The 23,530-nt window shown below is 53.6% G+C and overlaps 2 protein-coding genes across 2 annotated transcripts; one reads left to right on the forward strand and one right to left on the reverse strand.

Annotated features, from left to right (window-relative positions):
* The first annotated feature begins 415 nt into the window (after positions 1-415).
* On the forward strand, positions 416-1,656 carry FAM163A (family with sequence similarity 163 member A). The gene is made up of 2 exons (XM_042820156.1): positions 416-508; positions 1,270-1,656. The coding sequence occupies exons 1-2, from the start codon at positions 416-418 to the stop codon at positions 1,654-1,656; spliced, it is 480 nt and encodes a 159-aa protein (XP_042676090.1).
* Positions 1,657-4,056: 2,400 nt separating this feature from the next.
* LOC122160948 (ADAMTS-like protein 2) lies at positions 4,057-21,770 on the reverse strand. The gene is made up of 18 exons (XM_042819974.1): positions 21,707-21,770; positions 17,763-17,905; positions 16,449-16,524; positions 15,868-15,970; positions 14,825-14,970; positions 14,054-14,177; positions 12,701-12,781; positions 12,344-12,519; positions 11,663-12,092; positions 10,765-11,185; positions 10,008-10,114; positions 9,350-9,479; positions 8,788-9,001; positions 8,395-8,550; positions 7,272-7,442; positions 5,474-5,650; positions 4,712-4,856; positions 4,057-4,592 (listed from the first exon to the last, which is right to left on the reverse strand). Exons 1-18 carry the CDS (start codon positions 21,707-21,709, stop codon positions 4,474-4,476), a joined length of 2,922 nt encoding a protein of 973 aa, XP_042675908.1. The 5' UTR covers positions 21,710-21,770; the 3' UTR covers positions 4,057-4,473.
* Between the last annotated feature and the right edge of the window lie 1,760 nt (positions 21,771-23,530).

A 23,530-nucleotide genomic window follows, 5' to 3' on the forward strand; every position in this document is an offset into this window, starting at 1 on the left:
GGAGGAGCAGGTTGGCAGCTGTGATCTGGAAGCTGCCACCTCCCCGCATCAATTAGGGTCGTGTGGCTGAAGGGTAATTAGATCTGCTCAGCTGCGAGCTGCCAGCGCTTGGGTCCTATCAATTAGCGGCTCACAGAGGGCTGCTGATGGGACACGATGGCAATGGGGATGGCAGGCATAGGGCTGAGCTGATGGCTTCTTTTCCTCCTTGTCCCTGCTCCCAGTGCCGCAGGCATCTCCCCAGGGCCATGCAGAGCTGCCAGCCCCCCCCAGCCGTCCCAGGGCCGGCGTGACCGCCAGCGGCCACCACATCCCTGGGTAAGTGCCAGTGGGGAACGTGGGGTGGGAACGGTGATGCTTTGGTGCTGACTGTCCCCATGTTCTGCCTTTCAGAGTTTGATGGAGAATCGGTCGGATGACAGCGGGAACTGTTGTCATCACCGGGGGAATCCTAGCGACAGTGATCCTACTGTGCATCATTGCTGTGCTCTGCTACTGTAGGCTACAGGTGAGTGTGGGGACATCCATTGTGCCAGGGTGCAGGATGGGCTGGGGGGCTTTGTGCCCGTGCTGGGCAGGGTGAGGCTGCCTGACTGCCTCCCACAGGAATCTGAGGAGCTGCAGTGCTTGCTCAATTGGGTGTAGGCTTGGCTGGATTTGCAATACCAGATGAAGAGCTTTTGGGTTGGTTTTTGGTTTTTTTCTTCCTATAAATTAGACGAGGAAGCTTTCAAAGTCGGCTGGCTACAACCTCTTTAAAAGTTAATGCTGAGTCTGTGCCATGCAGCAACGTGTGGAAAGCACAGAGGCTACAGGGGGGGTGGCATCCCCAAATCCCTTCCCCATGCAGATCTCACTGTGAAAGGAGGAGACACATTCCCCTGCTGCCCCCCGCCTGCTCCTGGCTGGGTCTCACCCTGCTGCCCTCGGGTCCCACGCTGGTGGAGCCAAGCAGGCAGCTCCAGCAGTGGGGAACTCCAGCAGCTCCTGCCATGGGGCTGAGAAGCTGCCCCACTCCTGCTCCAGCACTTTTCTCACTTCTTTAATTTATATTAATTTGTTAGTAGAGTTAGTAGTAGCTGAAACTGGAATTATAGAATCACAGAGTCAAAAAGATTGAGGAGGACTGCTGAGATCACCAGGTCCGAGCCCAACCCATTCCCACCACTGACTGTGTCTGTTCTTCAGTGCCACATCTACCCTTAGGTTATGTGTCCCACGTGGTGCCTGGGGCTGCCCCGTGCTCACCTACCCCATCCCTCTCTGCAGTACTACTGCTGCAAGAAAGATGACCCCAATGAAGAAGAGGAGGAGGAGGAGGAGGAAGAGGAAGAATCCGACCTTCCTGCGCACTCGCACCCCGGCACATGCAACGCCTGCAGCTCCCGCATGGCGGACGGGCAGGGCAGTCCCACTCCCATCCCCGAGCTCAACCAGCACGGGGCCCACCCCCGCTGCCCCACCTGCTCCCCGTACGGCTCCCCGTTCTACATACGGACCCCCGACATGGTGCGCAATGGGGGTGAGCGCGTGGCCTACGCGCCCGCCTGCTACCCTGAGATGGGGCCACCCGTCGGCCTGCAGGGCTTCCCGCTGAGCCGGCACAGCTTCCGCGAGGGCTTCCCCCCATCCAGGGCCATCAGCACAGAGGTGTGACCCCCACCACGCACCCTGCTCGAGGGATGGGGCTGTCAGCTCGCAGATAGTGGGGGTCGTGCAGGGAGAGCCCGAGGGCAGCGTGGCCCTCCTGATGGAGGGGAGTGGCGGAGCCTCACGGGTCACTGTGGAGGAGGTTATCCAGACTGTGACCTCTGCACCTACAAGTGTAATTATTACTCTATCTCCTGAAGGAACTTGTCTAATGAGGGCTATGTACAGTACAAACTAACTTCATTGCTCCCCAGAGCGGCGCCTTTGGTGTTCTCCAGCTGGGGCTGTGCCCACGTCCCCTGCACGCGGGATGGGGATGGGAAGCACAGTGCAGTGGGAATGGGGGCCTGGGGCCATCCTGCTCCGCCTGGCCGCAGCACCGCTGTCAGCAGCTCATGTTGCGGTGGGGACTGACACAGGGCTCGGCTTCGCCCACTGCAGCCTGTGCTGCAGTTGTAGGAGAGGATCTGGATCACTGCGAGGGGACATGAAGACCGTTCACCCGTGGCAGTGAGCACAGGCAGGTCTCTCTGTGGCCAAAGCCCCCACTTTGACTGCTCACAAGCTTTCTTAGGAGCGATTTTAACTTGGGCCCATAAGTGACCGAGGTTTTGCTTACAAGAATTGTACCGCCAGATGACTGCGGTGTGGTCACCTCAAAGCCCTGCCCAGACCCCATGCAGAAGGATGCTGGTTTAGAATCGCTTTGGCTTGCAGCAGCAGAGCCCACCAGCTTGCGTCCCCTCCTTTGTGAGGAGCTCCAATGGAGCACAATTTCCCCCTTCACTTTGGGAAGAAGACCCGAGCCAGACCCAGCAGTTATATGGCTGTGACGACAGCTCAGCCAACAGCTCCATCTGCGGAATGAAGATGGGAAAGTTCCTTCCTCCTCCACAAATCCAATTAGGTGAAAAATGACCAAAAGGACATCTCCATCGTCCATGGACACTTCCATAGCAACAGCGCAGCACTGCTCCCCACTTGCAGCAGGGAGGAGGGACACAGCCAGCCCACAGGTGCTGCCAGGAGCAATAGCAGGAACTGCTTGCCTTGCCCTTGCAATGCTGGGTAGAACTGCTCCAAAGTACAAGTGGGGTGTTCTTTCACTGCCACCATTTGGAGACTGGCCATCTGAAGGATTTGGACCAACAAGTCTTGATTTCCCTATTCAAGCACAGGTGAAGGAGGTCTTGTGGAGGCAAACACTGTGTCAGCCTCAGATGTCTTTGCTAGCAGACAGTAAGCTAATTGACACTCTGACCTGCTGTTGGTTTGGCACCTCTGCTCAAACAACCCAAAGAAAAGGAGCCGGATGAATGCCAAAAGTGATGATGGTCCTTGCAATCCAGACACCATGCCCCAGCATGCATCTTACACAGTGTATGAGCAAACATTATTCACCGTCTCCCCCATCTCTGGGCCAGAAAGACCTCGTGTTTCCATTATGCTGAGACTCAGTCTAGCTGCACCTCCTTTACAGTCTCCTTCCATTCTCCAGACAGCGATAGCAGGCCTTTTCGTGTCCTTTCACAATAAGGGCAGGCAGGACGAAAGAAGAGAGTTAGCAGCAGCAACGCTCTGTGGATCCCACTGGCTGATAGCACCTGGCTCCCATCCAATTCTCTTCCCTGATAATATCATCTCTCTGTTTTTCTTGGCTAACTCAGCAAATGCTGTCCTTTCCCACTAGAGCGTCTGCTCAGCTTGGTCTCCATCCTGCTTGGAGCCACACAAACTTAATGTCACAGCACGGCTGCCGTGGGCATGTCCCGCTACCCAACTCTACCTCTTGGCATGAAGCAAGGCTTCCTACCTTGCAGTCCCCAGGTGGGGAGAGAATATGGGGTTCTGCTTCTACAGGTCACCTCTCTGATGAGAGGAAAGAGAGGAAAGCAACCATATCATGTGCAAATGACCTGTCACCAGCTGATGAGGTGAGGCAGCTCCAAGGTAGATGGATGGCCAAAGGTGAGTGTCACCCTCACAGGCAACACAAAACCCTGGGCCTGGCAGCTGCAGATGGATGGGTGAGTCCGAAAGGGCAGGGAGCAGAGATACAGCTGTGGGTTGTAAGGTTTGGGTGGTGGAGGAACAGGACAGGGTAGGGGCAGGCATCTCAGATTTTTTCCACTTCAGATTTCCTCTGTTATTATTCTCTGTCTTTGTTGCTCAGCTATGGGTCCAAATTCCATGTCAGAAATAAAAGAGGACTTTGAAATACAAAACAGGAGTGATTTCTGTTCTTTTGGCAGGCAACACAAAATGGGGTCCATCCATAGCTGCCCTGTAAGCTGTGCTGATGCTAAGATTTCTCCACCCCCCCGCCTGCTCCTGCTTGTTTCTCTTCTCACCCTCCTCCTCCCTTCCCCCCCCCGGCCTAGGCGCACACATCCCCAAAACAACGGGTGACAGTTTAGCTCTTTATTGTGACACAGAATTTTTTGGCTGTGTTTGGAAATTGCCCATGTAGCAGAACGATCTGCAGGGCAGGACGGGGTGACTGCAGCCTGTGCCCTGCTGCGGGCTGGCTCTGTGCCCCACCGCCTCCAACTAGAGCTCTCTGGAGGCGACTGACAGCAGGGACAGGCTCTCCCAACTCACTTCTCAGTAGCTTTCTAGGAACTGGTGGTTTGTCTTCAGTAAAATCCTCTTGGTGGAGAGGGAACAGTGATGACTAAGCCCTAGGAGTCCTTTCTCGCTGAGCAGGCTGGTCTACAGGGACTGGCTCCACGGCCAAGCCAAGTGAGGTGGCTTCAAGTGGTAAAGTCTGGCTCAGGGGGCTCACAGCCCTGAACTTGGAAGGGAACTACAGCCTGGCAGCAGTCACGGTGACTTGAGGCGACACGACCGGCAGCAAGCCTTCCTGTAGTACCAGTGAGAGCACAGCTTCACCTTCAGCACAAGCACGCAGTTGGCCGTCGCTCTGTCTTCACAGTCTTCTTCTGGGGAGCAGAAGCAACCACAGAAGGGGTTACAAAGCAGACACGCTTCCCCAAGCTGAGAGCTGGAGGGAGCGAAAGGTTCCCAGGGCTCTTCCTCCTCCCTGCTCTCCCAGTCTCACCTGGGGCCTCTGTGGGGCACGGCTGGAGCTGACACGTCTGCCTGCCTTCTGGTTTGGTAGCAAGGTCACAGCCCTGGGCCAGCGCCTCCCCCTGGTAGCACTTCACCTCGCGCAGTCGCACGCCAGCACCGCATGTCTTGCTGCACTGTCGGGATCGAGGGAGAGGAGAGAGCATGAGAGGTGGGTTTTCATTGAGGTATAGGTCCCGAGCTCTTTCTTCCACTGAGACCTGGCAGTCTGTGCTTTGGAGACTGCTCTCAAAGAGGTTTGGGTCGGATCTAAGCCCAAACTCAGGCTCTCCTCCGCTTGCTTGAAGAGAGCCTCTCTAAGATGAGGCAGGGTGAGGGAGGAGGTTGCTTTCTGCTTTTTAACGCAGCTCAGAGTTGGTTTTGCTTTGAAGGCTGATGCTGTTTTAGAAGATGGACAAAATGGCAGCTTTGCCTCCCCCCCATTCACTAAATGCTAAGTAAAGCAATCAAGAGGACAGAACATCAACTGCTGGCAAAGAAGACATGATTGCATCACCTGCAGTGGTACATGCTTTTGCCTGAGGCAATAATTCAAGAGCTCAAAGGTTTTCTCCACCTGCTGTGGGCCAGTCCTTCCTTTTGCTGCCTGGTCTGCTAAAAAGCAGAGCTTGTGGTCCCACCCAGACCCAACAGAGCCCTCAGCATACTGAACTGCTGGAAATCCTCACTGCAGGTCACGCTCCACCACCCAGGGTTAGCTCTTCTCCCACTTCCCCGCCACGCTGAGCCGTACCTGAGACCAGGAGGTAGTGAACCAGGTTGAACACGGCCTCATGAAGCAGGCAGCTTGCTCCTCAGGCTTTTGTGCAGCCTCACAGCGCTTCTCAGGGTACTCCCTGTACACCCCATTCTCCAGCCCTGCACACAGGACAACCCGGCTCTTTGTCCCTCGTCCGCAGCTGGCATCACACTGGGAAGTAGAACATAAACTGCTGCTCTGCTCTAGAGCTTCAGGTAAGGTGGCATCCTGCTCAGAAGATGCTGAATGCACGTGCTAACACCAGGCTGATGGAGGTAGTGCAGCCCAGGTCACGGGAGCAAGGGGTGCCTGCAAAGGAGCTGAATTCCTCTGGAATAGGGACAGGAGATGGTTATGTGTTCAGCATGGAGGATGCTGAATTGAGCCTGGCTGGCCTGAGAGCAGTTCCCACAAGGGACCTGGAGCAGCCAAGGTAAGGATGTAAGAGGCTGTTTCTGTCTTATTTTATATATCTCTATGTCCTAAAAGACCACGTAGCGTGTTTGTGCAGTAATTACATCCTGGAGTACTGGCAAGCTCTGTGAGGGCTCAAGGGGACCAAGCTGGTGCACTGCAGGAGATTGCACAGACAAGTACCCAAGCTCAGCCCAAAGCTATGCAGGCACAGATGGGAGGGATTGACCTCTGAGGACAACACCGAGAAAAGCAGGCGGTGGGAGGCAGAATCTCATTCTAGCTGTGTTCCCTGGTGTCTCGGGCAGCACTTACGAGTGCAAGACTTCACTGCTCAGTGCCCATCTTCACAGTGCCAGGGCCAGCACAGCTGGCTCACATCCCTCCTGAGTCATCCTGCAAACAGCTCACCCGCAGCTGAACAGCTGAGAGCACAGCAAAGAAGCTGGCACAGGCAAAAGCGGGGAGCCCAGCTGGCTCTTCAGATTTCAGGTGAGTTTAATCACTCAGGCATAGCTCAAAAACTGCACTGCAGCATTGGGTGTGACCTACACCACAGGACAGAGCAGGAAAGGGCTTACAGGAGTGCCGTGGGTCCCAGTTGTAAATGATTTCTGCTCGTTACTTGTGCTGGAGGGACTCCCAACTGAACGCAGACAGCAGCTAGGAAGGCTAGAAAAAGGATTCCTTAGAAGCCCTCCTTTGTGCTCCGTGAATGCCTGTTTTTTTCAGGACTTTACAAGGCAAAGCCCAAACCCCACAGGTGTGTCAAGATGTTCTCTCTGGGTGCTCTGGGATTCGGACCAGCTTGTAATGGAAGCTCATAATAGCCTCTCTAGCAACAGAGGGCAAGCAGGCTGGCAGCAATTGCTGGCTTAATAGAACAGGCCCCCTGGGCCATGTTCATTGCACCTGGGGCAAGTAAATGCTCTTGGGCTGGAGGTGACTCCCAGGGCTGGGGCCTGGGCTGAGGCCTTACCTCTGGCTCTTATTAACTGGAGATGCAGTTGGCTTTTGTAGGGCTTTCTCTTTAGCAGCGAGACCAAAATCTTGGGGGTCTAAGTGCAGATTCTGGATGGGGCTCTGTTGCGGTGCCTACAACTGCCAGCTGGGAGCCAGAAGTGGGAGAGGAGGAGGACTTCCTTAAGACACTGCTGCCTTCCCAGAGACCTCTGGACCTCAGAGAGCTTGGAGGGCCACAAGTGCCATAGGCTGGGGTATGGTGGGGACAAGCTGGGGTATTTTCCTCTTCCTTCTTTTTGGAAGGAGCAATGATGCAGCTGGTGGTCACACTGGACAACTTTGCTCCACCAAGGGAGCCCAGCCCATCATCTCCTGTGGGAAAGGGCTGAGGACAGAGGGCTGGGCTTGGCTTTACCTGGTCCCACTCCTGCTCCACCCAGTGTGCAGGGCAGTTCTTGTCTCCACACGGATGGACGGCCAGGGGCTTGGCAGCTGGGTCACACTGTGTGTCAGAGATCACCTTGCCCTCCAGGTTGCGACAGGCGACGAAACGGTTTATGCGTCCCTCACCACACGAACCTGAGCACTTGGAGGAATAAAGGGCATTTAGACACACCAGGGAGGTGGAGGGACTACGGTCAGCAGTGAGAGTCTGGAGCTCGGGATCTGGGGCTGTGGTACTTGATCCCAAGGGTCCCTAAAGGTGTTGGAGAAACATGGAAATGCGGCAGTGAGGGACGTGGTTTGGCAGACACGGATGATGGGTCGATGTTTGGATTAGATGATCTTAGAGATCATTTCCAACCTTAATGATTCCATGATTCTAAGTTCCAGTTAGGTCTCAATGAGCTCCATTCAATAATTTGAGGAGCTCTTGGCACGTGGAGAATGGAATTCCCTGACCAGATGCACCTCCAAAGACCCTTGGGCTCCACCACTCACTGGGCAGCCTGTGCCAGTGCCTCACCACTCTTACTGAGAAGAAATGTTTCCTAATACCCAACCTGACCCTCCCTTGGTGCTGAGGCCATTCTGTCCCATCCTGTCATTGTTACCTGGGAGCAGAGGCCGACCCCACCTCACCACAGCCTCCTTTCAGGCAGTTACAGAGAGCAGTGAGGTCTCCCCTGCGCTCCTCTTCTCCACACTGCCCCATCACATTCCCTCAGCTGCTCCCCATCACGCTGTGCTCCAGACCTCATGCAGATGCCTGCCCTTCTCTGGACAAGCTTCAGCAACTCAATGCCTTTCTTGTGAAGGGCCCAAAACTGAACACAGAACTCAAGTGCTGAGTACAGGGGGATGATCCCTCCCTGCTACTGCTGGCTGCACTACTGCTGATACAAGCCAGGATGATGCTGGCCTTCTTGGCCACCTGGGCACACCGTTGGCTCAAAAATGTACATTATCACTATTTCTCTAGCCTCTGCTAGAGGAAAGCCAACAGTGAGCAGCAGCATGACTGCTCATCCACTCCCTCCTGCCAGCCCTGTGCCCTCAGAAGTGGGGGCGTGGAGGAGCAGCCCCTCTGCACTCACCGGGCCCCAGTCGGAGGCAGTCCAGCGGCGGTCGCAGGGCGGCCCTGTGCACTCCTTCTCACTGCTGGGCTTCTGGGACTCATCGCAGAGGGCTGCTTCCACCGAGCAGCGCACCGCCCTCTTCATCGTCCCCTGGCTGCCGCATCGGGCTGAGCACTGCAATGACACCGAGTTGGATTCCAAAGCAGAGCACAAGAGGAATAAGCAAAGGCGTTTTCCTCCTGCTGCACTGGTGGAGAGAAGGGCCCCAGCAGGGAAGGAGAAAAGTGAGTAAAAGTGAGCATGCAGTCGGGTAGGGCTTCCTCAGCGCTCGCCAGCGGGAAGCACCCAACATCTGTCATTTTCCTTCAGACCCCGGCTCATCCTTGGATGCAAAGCTCCCCCGATGCCTACCTCAGACCACTCTGAGAGCTCCCACTGGGGTCCGCAGGCCTTGTTCTTGCAGGCTTTCCTCTCTATGGGCCTGGCCAGCCCAGCTGTCTCGCAGAGGTCATCGTAAACAGAGCTGTCGAAGCCTGGAGCCAGCATCTTCCAGCAGCGCACGGTGCGGTACTGGTAGCCCTCGCCACAGGTCCTGGAGCACTCACTCCACCGGCTCGTTTCCCACCTCCACAAACAGTCCCCAGGAGAGAAAGCACAAAGCAAAACCCACGTAAGTGACCCGGGGATGGAGGGTGGCTGGGGAGTGTTCGTGTGCCTGGGACTGCCTGACCCACTAACTGCTGCTATGAATCTGCTCATCAGGTGTAGGTCTGTGGTCTTGAAAAACAACTTTGTGCTTAGCGGGTAATTTAGACACAGAAAATTCCTTCCCTCTTTTCACTTACATGAGGATACACAGGTTCAGCTGTTTAAGTACATCTTCCAGACCAGAAATGGCTGCATACTGTGAGCAGGAAATGATCCTTACAAAGACGTGTATTCCCCAGGGGGAGCAGATGTCATTTCCACTCACCGAGGCTGGCAGTCTCTGCCTGTACAAAATTCATGTGTAGGTTCTGGTCGGGTCAGGGCATCGCAGTACGCTTCGTCCACTTCCACTCCGTCGTACCGTACACACATTGCATAGGAGGCACTGATACCTGCTGGACAACCAACATCTTGTCTAGGTCAGGCTCCACCAGAACCAAAAGCCTCCCCCAGCTATTAGAAAATCACTGAAGAGCATTCACTGCCTCTGAAAGTCTATTTGCAATTTAAAAATACCAGAAGCCAAAAAGGTCCTGCAAGATCAGTTGCCTCAGCAAGGCTTGAACTGATAAAAATCTCCAGACAAAAGCCAGCCAGATGCTCTGAATAGCTCTGTTCTCTTCCTGGACTCTGAGTGTTGGCATATAAACCTCTCCTAAATTCTCATATAAGCTGATGCTAAAACTCACCCTACAAACTAAAGAAATTATGATTGCACCACTGTTACAAAAGTCAGAAACTTCAAGACGCCACTCTAAGACCAATGGAATTTGGAAATGGGAAAACAGCACATCTGTCCTCTTCAGATACCAAAAAAGAGGGAACCAAATAGCAAAGAAAGTGGAGGCTGCTGAGTGGATTCCAACTACAGAAGTCACCAGGACAAAAGCAGTCTTCAAAGTAAGCACTGGGTCTTTACCTACCTGAAGTGCAGGTGGAGCTGCAGGGGGCATAAGCCGAGACCTTCCACCGATACATGTCAGCCAAGCTGATGTCATCGTGGCCCACAGGGCTCACATCAAACTCATTGCTGCAGACAGAGGAGGAGGCAGGAAATAAAGACGTAAAATTGCTGTGAACATAAAATATACTGACTGTATTTCCTCCTTTCCTTCTTGGAAAATGGGAAGAAACTCAATGGTTCTGTTCTCCAAGCCTATCTCCCCCACCATGGGCAAGATGCACCACTGATAAGCAGAGCGTGAAGCCTTCAAAGAATCACAGAATGGCCTGGGTTGAAAAAGGACCACAATGATCATCTAGTTTCAACCTCCCTGCTATGTGCAGGGTCGCCAAGACCCAGGCTGCCCAGCCACCAGACCAGGCTGCCCAGAGCCACATCCAGCCTGGCCCTGAATGCCTCCAGGGATGGGGCAACCACCTCCTATATTCAGCTAGTAAGACTGTGAACAGCCATAGCTCCACAGGTCCTTCAGAACACATCTAAATGGATCTCTGAGGCAAAGGAACACAACGCATGTTCCAGAAGCTCTGTGTTGGACCATGAGCCGTGCCAAACATCTGGAAGACACAGTGTTGCTCAAGCAACTATAACAGATACCATGGAGAGTCGCTGGCAAATGGGGACATCAGGGACAGCAGTGAGACTGCCAGAGGACTGGTTCAACCCTCCCTCCCAGCCAACCATGCTCCCGTTTTGCCCAGGAAACCCAGTGCCACCTTTCAGTGTCGGGGGCCCGCAGAGGCTCTGCCTGGCTGATGTCCTCCATTGTGCTGGCACCCAGCAGAGAGCTCTCCACAGATGCCATCACACTGTAGTTGCTCGCTTTCCCCTGTCTCCCAGCAAACATCTCCACCTTCAAGTCCCGCAGTGAGTTCTTATGGGACGGTGCTTTGTGGAGGCCCTGTGGCCACCGGGCAGCTGTTTCAGCCCATAGTCCTGCTGTGGTGTTCCTCTGTGCCAGCCTGGCCGCCAGGTACTGCAGCTCCCTGCAGAAAGCAGCGTGGTGCTGGTCCTGGTGGCACAACCTCCTGAAGAGCCGAAGCCTGGAGGATGCGACGCGGCTGTTCTCCGATAGCTCAGACCTCCTCATGCTGTAGGGTACTGCTGTGCTGATGGAAATCTGGTTGAATTTGAGGGCTGGAAGAAGAACATTGGGATGTGTTAACTATCTTGCACGCCTTATACTTTAGCATGTGGTTTAGTGATGCCTGGTAATGCAAAAAACACTGAGTATTTGGCTTCGAAACCGTAAGTTACCATCAGGGTGCATCAACAGGCTTTAATTATCCTGAGCAGCCTCACGTGAGATCCTCACACCTGCCCATGGCCCAGAAGTTGGATTAAAGCTCAGACCTATGTTGTAGGTGCATTTCACTCCTAGTCCTGCCCCTTAACTGTTGGGCTTTCTCAGACAGACCTCAGATTTGCTCCTCTTCCCACAAGGAGCACCCAGCTGCACTCTGACAGTCTCCACCCCTGATATTAACCATCCTTTTTCCCTGTCCACCTGATGGAAAAGCCACCCTACATTTCAAATGAACCAACGTGGAATGTCTCAATGCCTCTTTTCAATGAATTAAGGCTTGGGAGAAAAGGAAAAACAAAGCAACCAACCCAATTCTGTTTCTCCACCAATTGCTGCTGCTTCCTCTCGTTCTTCCTCTCCTGCTGTGTTTGCGTGGTAGACCTGCCTTATGTGGAACTCATACTTCTCCTTTTCTTCACCTTGTTCCCATCCCCAGCCCCGAGGGTGATTAGTGGAATTGGTGTGGAAGAAGTGTGGATTGCTGAAGCCTAAATCTTCATGCCTATCTTTTAGAGGAATCTGTTTGTTGGTGTCATCTGGTGACAGGGAAAGCCGTGTGACATTGGAGTCCTTGGCAGCTCTGAAGTTGGCTGGAACAGGATGGCTCTGGCTGGTCTCTACTGGGTGATGATAACGAGGTCTGTCTACAGCAGGGGCTGCAGTTCGGAGAGGTGGTGGTGTCCGTGGTACAGTGTAGTCATAAGTTATATGTGGCATTTTCCCATTAAAGTTATAGTACTGGAGGAAACAGGGAAGGAAAACAAAACCTCTTTTATTCTCAGGGCATGCATTTCTTCTAATCGCTTTGTGACAGATGTTAAGAGAATATAGCATCCTCTTAAACCCAAAAGGAAACCCCACGAGGCAACATCTGGCTTCCTCAGCCACAGGATTGGTATGAGAACAAAATTAGGAAGCAGTTTGTCTGAGGGAGGCTCACAGTTTGGGACAGGCAAGACAGGAAGGGCTGAAAGTACCTCTTCACATACCATGGCATTCAGAGACTGGTTAGTGGGGCCGTGAGCTATGATATACTCCAGCCCATCTGAATTCAGACTCGAAGGCCGCCTGTACTTGAAGATCGTGCCAGCTACCCTGAAGTTCTGGGGGTTGTCAATGGCAGAGTTGCCGTTGAAGAAGAAATGCCCATATTCATCAGCGAGCGCTTCAAAGGAAAAAAGAGACAAGCGTGATGCTCCGTGCGGAGCGCTGAGGCTGTGCTGGCACTAAGGAAAGCAAACCCTGTGCGACCCAGGAGGAGATGCTCACAGGAACGGCTCAGGTGTCCTCCCACCCCACAAGCAGCTGAGCTGGGACCTCCACAGCCAGCCAGACCCCCCGCTTACCCAGGATGTTTTCTGTCTTCCTGCGCTCCATGATGAGGATGTCCGTGGCACCGGCAGGGATGCTGGTGATGAACACGTAACCTGAGGAGCAGGAACGGGAGGTGAAGAAACTCCAAGGATGGAACAGAAGAGTGCTCATAGGCAAAGCATCTCGTGGGATAGGTGTGCATGTAGGAGGGCAGCGCTACCCCTAGCGGGATGTTAAGGACATAAGCATGTTGTGCCAAGCTGTGAGCTCTAATCCTGGCTCCCTTCTGAAATCCCTTTGCAAATGACCACTGCAGGTCTGTAAGGCTCAGTTTGACCACTGCTGGGTTTGAAGTCAGAAAGGAATTGCGTGAGCTTAATAGTGTGGCTGTGGGTGCATGAATGAATGTGCTGTCAAGCTTTTCCTCACAAGAGCACATAAAAAGCTTACTATTGATCAGCACTGGTGCTGAAGGGTGCAGGGAGAAGACTGCAGGTCCCCACAGCTCCCGACTCAACAGAATTTGTCTCAAGAGGAGCATAAAGATTGACCTTTAAATGGGTAGGAAGTAAAAGGCTCTTAACGTTGTGGGGCTTTGCCAGCTTGCCTTTCCTGTTAGAAAGTCTGTTGATTGCTTTTTTCCATCCTGTAAGATTTTATGAGGCCTGGAATGGAAGGCCAAGACAGTCTGTGTGCTTCTAGAGAGGTTAGCACTATTACCACACCCTGGAAAGGAGCCAGAATACTTCTCTGGTCCAGCATCTGTGGAGAATGAGGTAGACTAGTGGAACAATAGCAGTGTAAAACGATGTTCCAAAACATCCTCAAACCACAGTTAATTAATTACTAATGAGTATACCACAGTCTGTTCCTTCTTGGTGGAGGAATGGGCCATGAGGTTGCAAGAGATGAACCATTAATCTCAGCCCAGTTTCAGAGGGACTGTCCCTCAGCTGCATCAGCCACAGGACTGGGGAAAGCTGGAGACGAAGTGCAGGCTGAAACAAATGCTGTGACCCTCATCAGAGGAGCCTAATCTTCCAGTGAACACCTAGCACAAATAAAAGAAGATTCATTGACCTTATCACATCATCTGAGGTGCGCGAGATGCCAAAATCAACAGGAACAAAGAGATCCCCAGCTGCCTCCTACGGTGAAGATGTGAAAGAAAACCTCGCTGGCCTCATTTACAGCATATCATACCCAATCTCCTCTGATTAATCCAAAAGGATAAAATGTCGGTATTTAAGCAGAGGTGGCACTCTTCAGCTTTTTCCACCAAGCAGCTGGGAAACTCCTACCCTCATTCAAGTCAGTCACCCTTCATGCCAGTTGGTGGTAAGAAGAAGCAGGTGAAGTCTCTGGACTGTGGTAGCAGGGAGTACCTATCTGTGAGATTGCCTTTCGGAAGCTGCCTGAGACACGGTGACAAGTGCTGCCGTCCCCTCCACACACCCTGCATCTGTCCATCGTCCGGGCCGAATACAGGCTCCCATCACACCCCACTGGCTGCAAGGAACAGAGCAAAAATAAAGAGTGTGTCTTAGGGGACAGTGTCTTTTCAAGGTGATGCTACCTTATTCTTTAGGTGAGCTTCTGCGTGTGGATGCAGGGTAGTTTGTGACCTTGTGCACTGTGCTCCTGAACCTGGGGCAGGATCTCATGTGTGGGTACAGAAAATAAGATTCAGAAAGTCTGCTGCCATTTATTCAGTCTCCCATCTTTTGGCAAATCCTTCTCACTGTAGCAGTGATGTACAGCATCATCTTCCAGGAGACGCTGCATCAAAGGCAGGCAGGCTGCTTGAGTTTTTAAGATACCACTCTCCACTCCACACACACATCCTTTACCCTTATTCTACAAGGGAAAAAATCCAATCTTTTTCAGTTTGGCTATGAACACTGAGCTGCAGTCCTAGTCTTCTCTGTGCTGGGAGAAAAGTTCTGTTACCCACTGTGAATGTGGATGTATCTAAGTCCTTTTGTGTGAGTCCCTCTGTCCTGCTCTAGCCCAGAGGCATTCAAAAGTGAATGTCATCACTCTTGCTAGGCCTTGGATACACCTCTCTGCTGGGACCCTTGGCTTCACAGTGACTAGGCAGTTCAACAAGGCATTTATACCCCTGGTTTCAGTATTGTTTCCTTCCAGAGCCTCACCTCGCACTTCCCATTGATGCAGACCCCTTGGTAGGTCCTGTCCTTGCAGGAGGTACCATCCTGGGCTCGGGCCATCAGCTGCCTCTCTCCATTCCGCGTGGTGCACTGGAGGTCACACGGCTTGTTGGAGATGCTGGTGTAGTCATCTGAAGGGACAGAGGCAGACCAAGGGGGTGGGCAGTGAGGGAGGGGACCTTCCCTTTATCCACACTGCTGGTTTGATATCATCTTAGATGTTCTTGCTTCTCGGGACGAACTGCAAGGCTACAGACCTTGGTAGTAAAGGGATCGTGGTATGAGGCTGCACCTGGGGCCACACATAGAATTGCTTCTTGATGGCAAAACCTCTCCCCTTTGCAGTGCCATTCCCTGTGCCAGATATGGGAATCCACATCAGCAGATCCCAGGCCACACATAAATACACAGGAGCAAGTATGACCCGTAAGAGAGGTATCCACAGTGGGGCTGTGGCCAGCTGCACCCCTTCCAGCTGAGCAATGGAAGTTAGAGGTGCAGATGTTCTATGTTCCCTTGGCAGCTAATGGAAGAACAGGCAGGTCCAGAAAGGCGGTCATATCTCAGGGGAGCTGAGTCTGGGCCTCAAGGGCCATCTGGCAACTCGTGTGAAGCAATTTATCTCCTCTGTGCAGGAAATGGATGGCCATCCTGTTCAGAATAACCCACCGCCATCCCAGTGGGAAGCATGCTGGCTGACGGAGGTGGCTGAAATGGTAGGAGGCACACACCGACTGAACACCACTCTGCCAAGGTGACTGGTGGTGAGTCAAGACACCTGAGAGACGCCTGTGTTCTGTGTCTGCTCGCCAGCACATTCTGACAAGCCAGTGTGAGAAGAGGCCTGGCTGGCTGGGGTGGCTCTGTGAAGAGAGGGGATGACTTCTCCAAAGCAGGGAGCATAGGGAAGCACTTCTGGACCAGCCAGGAGCATCCATCCCTTGCCCCTGGGTCCTCCTCCTGTGTCTGAGAAAATCCTGCAGGTGTTTTCTCACCCTGATCCTTTGTGTGAAGCTGTGAAAACCCACCTGGATAGAGGGGCATCCAGTGGTAGTACCGCTTTCCAAAGGCTTTGGCATTGAAACTGGAGCACTGCTGTTGTTTGAAGCTTGCTGTGTTGGCTGGGCAGGGCTATGGAGGGAATAAATGTGATCAAAAGCTCCCTATGTCGCAGCCCTGGTTGTGACAGCTGCTTGGCCCTGCTACATCCTTGGAGGATGAAAATGCCCTGTCCACCCTGGAAGGAATCAGTGATGGACTTTGATGTGCAGTAACACAGGCAGAAAGGCCAGGCTTCCATTGCCTCAGACAGCTGTATTTAACAGTACTGCAAAATCTACTTCCAGCAAAGGGAAAAACATACCAGAAAAACTTCTTCCTTCCCCCCACCCCACAATGAATATGTTTTATATCCTTCTCCCCCACCTTTCAGACCCAGAGAGGAGCCCAACTCCCAGAGGCACACTGGCAACTCCTCAGGAGTGCACTGTGCCTCTTATCTGCACTCCTCTGCCAGACCCTCACTGCTGCTGCTCCTGCACTCCTGCACTTGCTGGTCCAACCTCACATCCCCCAGTAAGGACCAGTCAGTGCTGGAAGCAGTTCTCACCTGCTGCTGGCACAGTTGGTAGTGCTTGGCTTGGCCAACACACATGGTGCTGTTTGTTCCCTGGGGCATCTGGAGCCTGCAAAGCAGAATGTGTGAAAGCAGAAATAAGCTAGAGGTCTGCAAAGCACTAAGAAATCAAGGATAATAGAAAAGTCAGGGTGGGATTTTATTAGAGTAAGGTTTTCAGGATTTACGGTGGTCAGCTTCTCCCCTGAAAGACATCTTCAGTGCTGTTAGCTTTGGAGTGTGATTTTAGGCTCAGTTTGGGTGGATGGGAAATAACTGAAGTATTTCCAAGGCTTTGTCTGCACATCTCTGCAGAAGGGTTGTGTGACAAAAGGGCAATGGGGCTTGATGATCCACCACTTCCACAGAAGCACCTACGATTTAGAAGTGAGCTGGGGAATTGATTTCAGAATTCACTGGGCAGCATGCAGAGAGATGGCACCTCTCATGGGTACTGAACACCTTTCAAGACTAGCAAGAGAGGTTTGGTGATTAACAAAAACCATGGTTCTCAGCAAGTGATGCTTTAGTTCCGGCCAGCAGCACTTGTCCAAGGGATACTGAACTTCTTGACTAATGCAAAAGCTAAAAAAATTCCTGAAAGCTGAGAAGATGCAGGGAGAAAGGTCGAGGTTACAGATGGCAACTTCACTGTGTAGTGAAGAACCACGTTCAAGCTGGACTGCTCAGGTCTAGCTATTCCTGCAGAGCAACAATTTACACAATGTTGGTAGAGCCTAAATTCACATAATAAGGCTTCAAAATTGCCATCTCTTTCAGCTGAAGCAGGGGCAGCCTGCAGACTCCAGCAAAAACTGTTTCACAGGGCATGGCTGGCTCACACTTAAGCTGCCCTGCCGAAAGCTGCAGGAGCCTTTTGGCTGGGTTTGATGTCAAGCAGAGGCAAAGACATTGGCAAGCCTCGTTAGTGGGGAGGCGGTGTCCAGACGGATGGCTGTCACCACATCTGGACCCTTACTATGCTGCCAACCAGCCCACATAAAAGAAATTTTCTTCTGGAGGAGGCAGAGCAGGTAGGGGGCCCTTGTCTGAGCTTCCTGCCCTCAGGAGTGCAGTCACGCAGAAGGGAAAGAGGCTGAGCAGCCCCAACGGTGTGCTGTGCAGTGCGATGCTGGCTCTTGTTAGCAGCTCAGGCTGGCGAGGTGCCTGATAAGGGCTGGGTGGTGAGGTGATCCAGAGGGAACAGCTGGGTCCCCACAAACCCTATTTGACCAATTCCAGGACCGTAGTAGCTGCAGGGGGCAAATGGAGGTTGGGGCACCGTGGAGAAAGCATGCTGGGACCCACCGCTGCCGCAGGCAGTGCCGCTCCCGGGACATCACGCCTCCGCCGCAGGATCGCGAGCAGGTGGACCACGAGCTCCACTCTCCCCACCACTTGGTAACTTCTTCATCCCAGGGGCCAGCTCCGTCTGCTGCCTCACTACTGTCCTGACAGAAACAGAGAACGGTTAGCTGGGGAACCTGGTGGCCTAACTCTAGAGGATGGATGGATGGATAGATGGATGGACGGATGGATGGATGGATGGATGGATGGATGGATGGATGCCTCTGGGATCTCGTGGCATGGAGAAAGGCTGCTGGGCCTGACATGCGTGGCACTCAGTCTGGCTGCAGCCTGAGCTACAAGCTCACTGCCAGCCCAGCTTAGCCACACCAGCAGCCCACAGCCCAGCTGCCAGCCAGGACGGGGGCGGCGGGAGGGCTGCAGTGCCTGGCTGCGGAGATGGGGGGTGGGGGGGATGCATCTGTCCTTTGGCAGAGCTGTATCACAGGGAATAAACTCTTCTTTGTGCATAAGTCGGCTCAGGTCCAAGTTCTTCACCCTGCGACTGTCACAAAAGTCATTTTCAAGAGCGCTTCAGAACCAGAGCCTCTTGCAGGCTGTCTCAGCACAGCTTTGCTGGCCTCTCCGTGCTCAGCAGAGGACTTTCTCCCTCACCCGGCATGCTTTGCTGTGGCCAATCCTTTAAATTTGGCAAACCTGAGCTCTCCCACCCCTGTGTGATCACGACAGCAGGCTGCTGTCGACTGCACTTCTGAGATTCCCAGCAGGTAAGTGAGCGTATGTTTCAGTAAGATCTCTTGCAATATTTTTCCTGCTGTGTGATGCCCTAAAAGCTCCAGAGATTTTTGCAAATTGGGTGCAGGAGTGAATTTGCTGTTTACTGCAACGCAGCTGTGAGCAGAGAGTTAAACGCAGCAATGAGCTTACCATGGGGCAGTGACTAGAAGTGATTTAGCCAGCTGAAAATGCTGACGATGTATCAGTAGTAGCAGAAGAGATCAAATAATTTGTGTGTGTGTATTGGCTGTGTAGCATCTCTTATGTTACACTGAGGGCATGGAGAGGCTGTATCAGTGCTACTCGTAGCAAAACCCTGATCGTCCTGGTGGGAAGAACTGGTCTGCAAAATTGATGGATGTAAAAGAAAGCTCAGCAGTCTGCTGAGCTAGGTTCACTATTCTGGTTGACTGCCTCTTGGCTCGATGCTCTTTCATGGTGTAATAAAGCCAAAATGTTCTTCATCTTGCAGTGTAATTCCTGCCTGAGCATTTGTTTCTATAGCATCTGCCAACAGCATCCTCTGGGCAGAGGAGATGCAGAGGAGCTGATTTGGGGTTAGAACCCAGTGTGGTCGAGGTGCACATAGTGACCATGCTGCCCATGGAGTGTGTTAAAAGTAACCTGCTCTGCAAAAAAAGCACCACACCACCTGATGCTTTACCCTTTTGTGATTACAACAGCTGATGGTGAAAACAGTGCAACCAAATTCCTTGCAACATGGGTGTGCTGGCTGGATGTGCTTCTCTGACAGAGAGCAAGTGCTGTGTAAAAATGAAGTGTAAAAGAAACAAGCAGATTTTCAGCAAGATCTTTCCTTCTGCTACCAGATGCTCATTTCAACCTGCGTCCTACGATGGTTTCTGTCTGACTGCACACCATCAGTCTGCAGGTGGAAATGCTGGCTATGCAGCTTCCGTGGTTACAAAGACAGAAACGAAGGGCTGTATTTTCAGTTCAGATCTCCCCCTGACCCCTGTGATAAGCATCTCCAGGCCTGCAGAGGAAGCGCCCTTCACAGCTGCTGGGAAGGAGAGGACAATGATTTATCTGTCTGTGCAAAGAGCTCAGTGCAAAGCAGTCTCTCAGGAGCTGGAGCATCAATCACAGCTGGCCCCTTTCCACGTGACTGAGTGGCCACAGAGCACCAAGGGGTGCACAGGCTGCCCAGGGGGAGGCGTGTGGGCCAGAAGTGGCAATATTTACCCAGCCTTTCCCCAGGCTTTGCCCCACTCCACCCCTGTGGGCTCTGCTGCAGCTCAAGCAGTGACAGCAGTTTTCAAATGAAATGTGTTCCTCTACCTCTCTAAGCCCCTGTTCCTGCTTCCTCAATCAATCACATACTAAATAGATTGATTTGGCTCTCAGGTTTTCCATGACCAAGCACTCTTGCCAGCCCTTGCCCAGCAGCACTTATTTATCTGTGTAAGCAAGGACAGTGCTGAGCTGCAGCCTTTGCCAGCGAGGCTCACGGTGTGACAGCAGCTGAGTCCTCAGCCCTGAGACGTGGAGGTGAAACTCAGGTACGTGCAGCTGGTTTCAATCTGGACTGACTTTGCTGCGTTGCCAGAAATGAATCCGTGCTAACCATGACACACAAATGGCTCTTGTTTGTAATTAGCGATACTTGCATTTTCCAAATTTCCAGATAATAAATTAAGGCTTGTGGGATAGACTCCAGATTAGATAAGCTCCCAGCTTCAGTTTCCCAAGCCCCTCGGCAGACCCCAAGGGTTACTTCTGGCCAAGCAGATTCCCCCCCCCGTTCCTTGGAGAAAGAGAGCCAAGGGGCTTGAAAACAACACTTCTGCAGTCTCCTGGTTATGGGAGATGCTGAACCCCACTCTAACTTGTGCCATGCTGTAGAACCATGCATGGAGCAGACCAGAAACTGTGGGGCAGGAGGTGGGTGTAGGTGCAGGATCTGTAAGTCTGGCTCTGCCTGGGCTTGGATATGGAAGGGAGGATCAGGTACAGTTCCTCAGCTGATGAGAAATGTTAAGGGCTAGAAATCACATCAGCAGAAAAGACAGGCCACCTGCAGCTCAGCCAGGTGCTCTCCTCAAGAATTCCCCTGGAGGCACTTGTGGCTTGGCACGCAGGCTATACAGCTGCAGCTCTTCCTCTCTGAGGCTAACCACGATATTCCTGTGCCTCAACACCTACACGGGAGGCTGTGCACATGCTCTGGTGAGGGCTGCCCTCCTGTTCCCTTGCTCGGGGGTGAGCAGAGCCTACGGTGACGCTGGGGAACTTTTCCAAAATTTTCCAATATTGCTGTCTCTAAGCCAGCATCACTGAAAGCTTTTCCTGCCTACCCAAAAGCTCAGCAGCTGTTTCCCTTCTACCCCCCACCAGAGCCAGACAAAGGCTGCCACAAACAACTGCTTCAGCCTGGCGAAGGAGGGAGGGCCCAGGCTGACATCCTATCAGTTTTCCAGGCGGTCTTTCTGAAGAACAGAAAGGATAAAATAAACTCTCTAATGATTCTCTGTTGCGTGTCAGATCAACTCTAAGCTACAATGGGTTTCCCAGAAACCTGGGAATAATGGCAATTAGTGTGTCATTGGCTCAGTGTCCCACACTGCGCACTGAATCCTGGGACTCATTAAGCCTGCGTCTCAGGGGTTAGAAATCTTTCTAGGAAGAGACAAAACAAATCCCTGTTAGTTCCCTTGAGTGGAGAAGCTAGCAGGGGTGTGCTCTGTTGCAGTGTGATGTGCCTTAGGGCCCTGTGCACCACTGCAGGCCACAGGAAGCTCTCCTAAGACAAAAAAGCAGCTGAAAAAGAACTAAATTCTGAACAGCCCTTTTCTGAGGTCATTAACTGCATGTCCTCTACAGAAATCCACAATCCCTTACCTCAGGGCTTCTCTCTATGGCAAACTCTGCTACTTGCTTGAGATACTAAACAGCTTCAGATGTCCTAATGCCTCAAACTGCCTGCAGATGTTATCTTGTGCTCCTGGAAATGAACTGCCATGTTCAGCCCCCAGGTCTGGGTGCTCTGTGTTGTGCTCTGATCAAAGCTGTGGCTGAAAAAAACAACTGTGTTTTCAATTGTGTCCCTTCCTCCCCCCAGAAAGGAGAACTCTGATGCACCGTTGATCATCCTGCTGTGAAGGGAAAGAGGAAAGGAATACGGGGTGTGCATGAGGAATCCCTACCATCTGTTTTTTCAGAGGCACTGTGTCCAGAGCTTGGTGCAGGGAGGAATTTGCTTATCTAGGGACTGAAGCACTCTGTGGCATTCTCTGCATGCATGCTGCAGAAAACACAACCAGCAGGTTAATCCCTTAATGACCACTGCATCCACAGCCTGCTCTGTGTGGGGTGAAGGAGTGCACATCTGGCAGGCTGACCCTGGGAAGCAGAGCAGAGCAGGCAGAATGTGTGCGAGGCTGCAAAATGCAGCAGGAGCAGCACACTGGGGCTTGAACCCAAAGGCAATCCCAGCTCAGGTGACAACGCTGCTCAAAGCTGGGGTGTACACAGAATGAGCCACAGAATGGCTCAAGTTGGGAAGGACCTCAAAGATCACTCACCACCCATGCCATGGGCTGGCTGCACCCAACTCAGGCTGCCCAGGGCCAATCCGCGGCCTGGGGCACCTCCAGGGATGGGGCACCCACAGCTCTGGGCAGCAGTGCCGGCTCCTCACCGCTCTGAGAGAACAATTTCCCCCTGACATCTCACCTCAATCTCCCCTCGCAGCAAAGAGACGTGTCCCCCCCCCAAGTCCTATCGGCGATCCCACCTCAGCCACGGCTTTGTGCGGGGAGCAGCGCATCGCTCAGACCCCTCCTGCGAGCCGGGGGGCTCCGCTCCCCCCGCAGCAGCGGAACGGTGCCACCGCTAAAGGCCGTGGGGGCAGGGCTGGAACCGGCTCCCAGGCGCGGGAGATCGGCCCCTCCGGGTCGCCGCGGCCCTTTGTCGGCGGGGCGGGCGCGGAGGCGCCGTTCCGGGCAAGGTCAGCCCCGAGGCCGCGCTTACCTTAGCGCCGAGGGGGGCGGCGGCGCTCAGGAGGAGGAGGAAGAAGAAGAGGAGGAGGAGGAGGAGGCGGCGGGGAGCGGCCATGCCGCGCTGCTGCTGCTGCTGCCGCCGCTCGGAGGAGGCGGCGCGGCGGCCCACCAGCGGCCGGGGCAGTAGCAGCCTGCGGCGGGGCGCGGGCCGGCATGGCTGGGGGAGTTAATGACTTTACAACGTGCCGGGAGCGGCGGCCGCCGGGGGAGGGAAGAGGAGGAGGGGGAGCCGGCGGACAAAGGGGCGGCGGCGGGGGGCAGCGCTCCGAGCTCCGGAGGCGGGGAGCCCCGCGGCACGGCCCCGTCCCGCCCCTCGGCTGGGCTGCGGTCCGGGCTGCTGGCGCGAAGCGCTGTGCCTCGCGCTCCTCCCGTTTGGGATCCGCCAGCCAGCCTATGGAGCTTCTAACGCGAAAGGAGGACCGGCGTTTCTTTCTTTGAGGAGGAACCCGTGTGATCCCAGGCTTCCCTCTGCAGCCGAGCTCTGAGCCGGGAGGTGACCGCTCCTCCCTTCGGCTGCTCCGAGCGGTTCAGCTCCTTTGCTACGGCGTGGCTCCGCGCACATCAAGCGCGGGCTGGGTCTGCTCCTCTGCGGGAACGCCGTGACCCGAAACTGCTTCTGGGATCCGCCTGAGCGGTCCCGGGTTGGGGAGCCTTCTCCGGCTCTCGATTGGAAGCTGTGCTACGGCTCTGAAGGTCATCAGCTCTCGAGTGCCCTCGCCAGGGACCTGCCGAGCCCTGTGCTCGGAGGGAGATGCTAACATTGAGCTCCGAGCAGAGCAAGGGAAAGGACAGCGATGGGGCTGCTCGGTGCTTTGCCCTTTCCCTGCGCTGGGACAGCCGAGGTCACTGCCCGTCTATCTTATCCTGCCTTCCAGCTTTACTGAGTGCAAAGAGATGTAGGTACAGTCCAGCCTGAGCTTTCAGAACTGATTTTGCCCCTCAGCTGAGCAGCTTCGAGGTAATTTTCAG

This window comes from Centrocercus urophasianus, unplaced genomic scaffold (genome assembly GCF_019232065.1).
Source record: "Centrocercus urophasianus isolate 14NV4802_14NV808 unplaced genomic scaffold, USGS_Curo_1.0 seq_18, whole genome shotgun sequence".
In the NCBI taxonomy this organism is placed as follows: domain Eukaryota; kingdom Metazoa; phylum Chordata; class Aves; order Galliformes; family Phasianidae; genus Centrocercus; species Centrocercus urophasianus.

Coding starts and splice junctions, on each gene's coding strand:
- LOC122160948 (XM_042819974.1), bottom strand. Junction 15,971..16,448: donor ACCAACTGTGCCAGCAGCAG/GTGAGAACTGCT, acceptor TTCCCTCCATAG/CCCTGCCCAGCCAACACAGC. Junction 12,782..14,053: donor AAAGGCAATCTCACAGATAG/GTACTCCCTGCT, acceptor CCTGCTCCTCAG/GTTACGTGTTCATCACCAGC.
- FAM163A (XM_042820156.1), top strand. CDS start 416: ATGACAGCGGGAACTGTTGTCATCACCGGGGGAATCCTAGCGACAGTG. Junction 509..1,269: donor TCTGCTACTGTAGGCTACAG/GTGAGTGTGGGG, acceptor CCCTCTCTGCAG/TACTACTGCTGCAAGAAAGA.